Source organism: Cyanistes caeruleus, chromosome Z (assembly GCF_971803275.1).
Source record: "Cyanistes caeruleus chromosome Z, bCyaCae1.hap1.1, whole genome shotgun sequence".
NCBI lineage: Eukaryota > Metazoa > Chordata > Aves > Passeriformes > Paridae > Cyanistes > Cyanistes caeruleus.
This window is the reverse complement of record NC_141732.1, coordinates 16,187,802-16,191,609: the sequence shown is the minus strand read 5'-3', so window position 1 is coordinate 16,191,609 and position 3,808 is coordinate 16,187,802. Positions and strand designations below refer to the sequence as shown.

The 3,808-nt window shown below is 47.0% G+C and overlaps 1 protein-coding gene and 1 long non-coding RNA gene across 3 annotated transcripts; one reads left to right on the top strand and one right to left on the bottom strand.

Annotated features, from left to right (window-relative positions):
• Nucleotides 1–649: 649 nt before the first annotated feature.
• LOC111941653 (E3 ubiquitin-protein ligase Topors-like) lies at nt 650–3,208 on the bottom strand. Of its 2 annotated transcripts, none has more exons than XM_023944816.2 (2): nt 2,478–3,208; nt 650–1,769 (listed from the first exon to the last, which is right to left on the bottom strand). In XM_023944816.2, the coding sequence occupies exon 2, from the start codon at nt 1,726–1,728 to the stop codon at nt 706–708; it is 1,023 nt and encodes a 340-aa protein (XP_023800584.2). In that variant the 5' UTR covers nt 1,729–1,769; nt 2,478–3,208; the 3' UTR covers nt 650–705. The 2 variants fall into 2 exon arrangements, with proteins under 2 accessions (XP_023800584.2, XP_086724476.1); XM_086868350.1 differs by lacking the exon at nt 2,478–3,208 and adding an exon at nt 1,860–1,989.
• Nucleotides 2,118–3,237, top strand: LOC147648174 (uncharacterized). Its single transcript, XR_015280660.1, has 2 exons — nt 2,118–2,277; nt 2,392–3,237. It is a non-coding gene; the product is annotated as an uncharacterized LOC147648174 (long non-coding RNA).
• The last annotated feature ends 571 nt before the right edge of the window (nt 3,238–3,808 follow it).

Below are 3,808 nucleotides of genomic sequence, written 5' to 3'. Positions count from 1 at the left end.
GACCAAATAACATATAAAAAATTTATCCTATTATCCGGTAAAAAAAGTAAAGTTTTGAAAATATGGTCAATGAGTTTTTATAATCCTTATTCATTTTTTGGATACAAAAGCACCACACAGTATCTTATGTATTGGAGCCCCCTAGTCTAAGACTAATAGTGATAATCAACAAACACACAAAACAACTCTCGTTGTTCAGCAGACAAGACACATAGCTACAAAAATGAGGATGCAAATGGTTTTCCTGCCTCTGAATCTCATGCAGCCTTTGTGGACCCTGATCTGTATTAAATGAAGGATGCTCAGCAGGACAAGCAATGTGATTCTCCCCAGCTACCTCAGCAACTGTACATTTCTCCCTAAGAGGCTGAGCAGAAATGGTGCAAGGCATAGCCATGCTTTCCACTGCTTGCTTGAGGAATGCCTGCTGTGTCTTTCACTTGTGACTCCTCTCTAAGCATCTAAGCATTCACCCCAGTGTTTTCTCATGAGCTCTTCCATCATTGTGGCTGCAGCAGCATCTCCTGGGGGAGGCAGCTCTGCCAATATGGCTCTAGGGCTCCAGAAGCCTTTGGCTGACACTTGGCTGTAAGGGTAAAGGAAAAATGCTTCAGTGTGAAGAGGAAAGAAAAAGCAACCAGAGACTGCATTAAGGAAATAGCCATTTATTTCCTTTTTCTTGAGTAAAGGCTTGCTCTTGCCCTTCTAGAGCTGATCATGGCGCTGCCTCTTTCTGGAGTGGGAGGCATCAGGTGACCTAGGAGACCTCCTCTTTCGGCGGCACCGGGATGTCGCAGGTGCATGGTCACTGTCATGGCCAGGAGCAAAGGAACCTGCAGCCACTCTTGTCTCCCCCACCTCTTCCTGCTCTGCAGGGAGAGACACAGATGGGGTGTGGCTGGGATGTCCATGGAGGGCAGTGTCTGATGTTCTGGCTTCCTCCTCAGTGCTGAAATTTGCGATGCCACTGGATGAGGCCTGGCTGATGGTGAGAGCACCCTCCTGGGGAGCAGGGGGATCAGAGCTGGCAGCAGGGATCTCATCCTCCTCCCTGCCAGTGTGAGGAGAGTGCCGCAGCCTCCAAACCTCCTCACTGCACTGGTTCTCAATGATGTTGAGGATGCCATGGACCAGTGGTGTAGTGTATTGCTGGAGACGGGGCTGTAATCTCTGGATCAAGACTTCCCTGTCTGGACCATAGACACAGAGTGCAAGCACAATGCCACTCTCTGCACTCTTCACTTGATACCACTTGCCCCCATATATTATCTCCAGCCCCTGGCGCAGCCACGGACGCACAGGGTCCAGGAGGTTCCGTCGTCTTCGGAAAAGTTCTGCCCAAAGCTCGGGCAGGATGCCACCCACAGCCTCTGGCCCTGCAGCCTGCTGTTCAGCAGGGGTTGTTTCTTCTTGTGGAGAAGAATCAAGGGAATCTGCAGGGCCAAGGGGTCTGCTTTCAGCCTGGCCTCTAGGAGGTTCTGCTGCCTGGCTGCTGGTCTCTGGCAACCCTCCAGGAGGTGTGATGATACAGTGTAGGTAGTCATCTCCACCACGATCAGAAAACTTCACTGTCAAGATGGAACTTCTGCAGAGTGGGCAGGCAGGATTTCTTTCTGTCCAACGCAGGATGCAGCCAAGGCAGAATTGGTGGCCACAGGGCATTGCGTAAGCGATGTCATCTGGTACATCGAAGCAGATGGGGCAGCTCCACTCCTTCCCTGTGGCCATGTGTGCTTGTTTCCACAGGCTGGCCCAGGTTCTGACAGTACCTGAATTTACAGAGCAACGGATGTGAGGTCACAGTCATAATCTACCACCAGGATTATGATTATTCCTAGGATTATTAGGATTACTATCACCTCCAGCACCCAGTGATATTACAGTGTGTTGTCTGCCCCTGTGGCTCTTGTGCCCCTGGCCCTCTTGCTCACTGCTAGTTGGAGGCTGCCCTCTGCAGGAGTCCCCGCTGCACCCCTGAAAGGAGGGCATCACCAAACCATGAAATCTGAGTGAATGGATCCATGGCTGTTGAAAAACAGCAAGGTTAAATTTTGGTCTATCACAGTTCATCAGAAGTTCAGCACAGGGAGCTCAGAAGGCCAGGAAAAGTTTCAGATGGCACTATGAGGAATGGCTGGATTTCACAAGCCATGAAGGAGTGTTTCCCAAGAGGTAGCCAAAATGCACAGATAGCCTGGACAGGAGAGCTGTCCTGACAAACATGTTGGGAAGGGGAGCCTTGCAAGCGAAGAGCATCAGTGCTATCTGCAACATCATGTAAGTCTGACATTGCCTAAATAATGCTGTCCCAAATCCCAAGTCTGGGACCAGATCAATCCATGCTGGAAGCAATAGGGAAAAGGGTCATTGAGGTGGAGTTGTTTATGTCAGTAGAGGCAGGACTGGAGAAAGTGAAGCACAAGGGCATCTGAGGAGGGGAAGAAAAGACAGAGCCTTTGGTGACTGGCATGAAATACCTATGGTAAGCAGAAGACATCAGTGACAAGAAGTGGAAAGTGGAGCTGCAGGTGCCCCTGATGTCTGCAGAGGTCAGTGGAACATTGGGAGAGACATCTCCCGTGCATAACTGAACTGTGGAGGATGATGTCACAGATGGGCTGACTGTGACCGGCCCAGTGTTCTCTGCTGCTCATGACTCCTCTCCAAGCATCACACCAGTGCTTTCTCAGGAACACTTCATGATCTGGAGCATTATGACACTCCTTCCATGTCTTGTTTGTTGTGACAGATTGCAGAGAGCAGAGAATGAAGAGCTGCTACCCCTCACTGGTGTCACACATTACTGAAGGGTCATGGCCTTACTCATGGTCACCAGCTGTCCTGGGAATGGAAAAACTTCAAGAAATGTCCAGACTCTCAGTAATGACACCCTCCTGGCTCCCCAAGCCTCAAACTCACCCCAAGGCCAGATCCAGGGTGGCGTTTCCTTGCACAGCTCACCTGCATTGTTACAAGCGTTCTGTGGTAGCTGGCTACCTGAATTAGGGAAGAATGTTGATGGGGAAACAATGTCTGCTGGATGGGCACTGGTAGCTGATGGCAATCTCTAATGCATCACCCAGCACCAGGAAGATCGTGGATCACTCATCCAGACCCTGCACACACACTAGGCAGGAGTCCATGAAGCCTCTTGCAAGTCTAGGAACACTCACCTTAATTGTTGTTGGAGACTGCGAATTAAGAGGTTCTCCTTAATACATTTCTGATTTGACAGAAGACAGTTTCAAACTTCACTGTGTTTATGTATGATGGGACTGTAAGGCTCAATATTTGAAGTGTGTATATCGTTTCTTAACATACTAATGTCAAATTGTATGGGGTAGGTGGGTAGGATTTATTGAGGAGATAAGGTGATGGTTGCATATTTTTCCAATATTTATTCTAGGGTCTTTTGTGGCACTCATTTCCACAGTAACATAATAGCTCATGCCCTCATTCATCACTTTTATGAAGGTAAAAATATAGAAATTGAGATTCACAGTTGAAAAAACTAAAATATGTCAGAACTGCACCAGAGAGAGAATATTAAAATTTAGATCTCTGTAGTCCTAATCCATTGTTTTAATCCAAATTAATCTGGATCTTTACTGGAGATCAAAGTAACTAATTATTAAATAAATAAAATAATAAATAAAATAATAAATGAATGAATGAATGAATGAATGAATGAATGAATGAATGAATGAAATAATCTTAGTTTTCATTTTCAGTGTTTACCAAATAATCTCCATTTGACTGATGTACCTACACCATGGAAAATGAAGAGACAACATCTGTCATTTGAAAT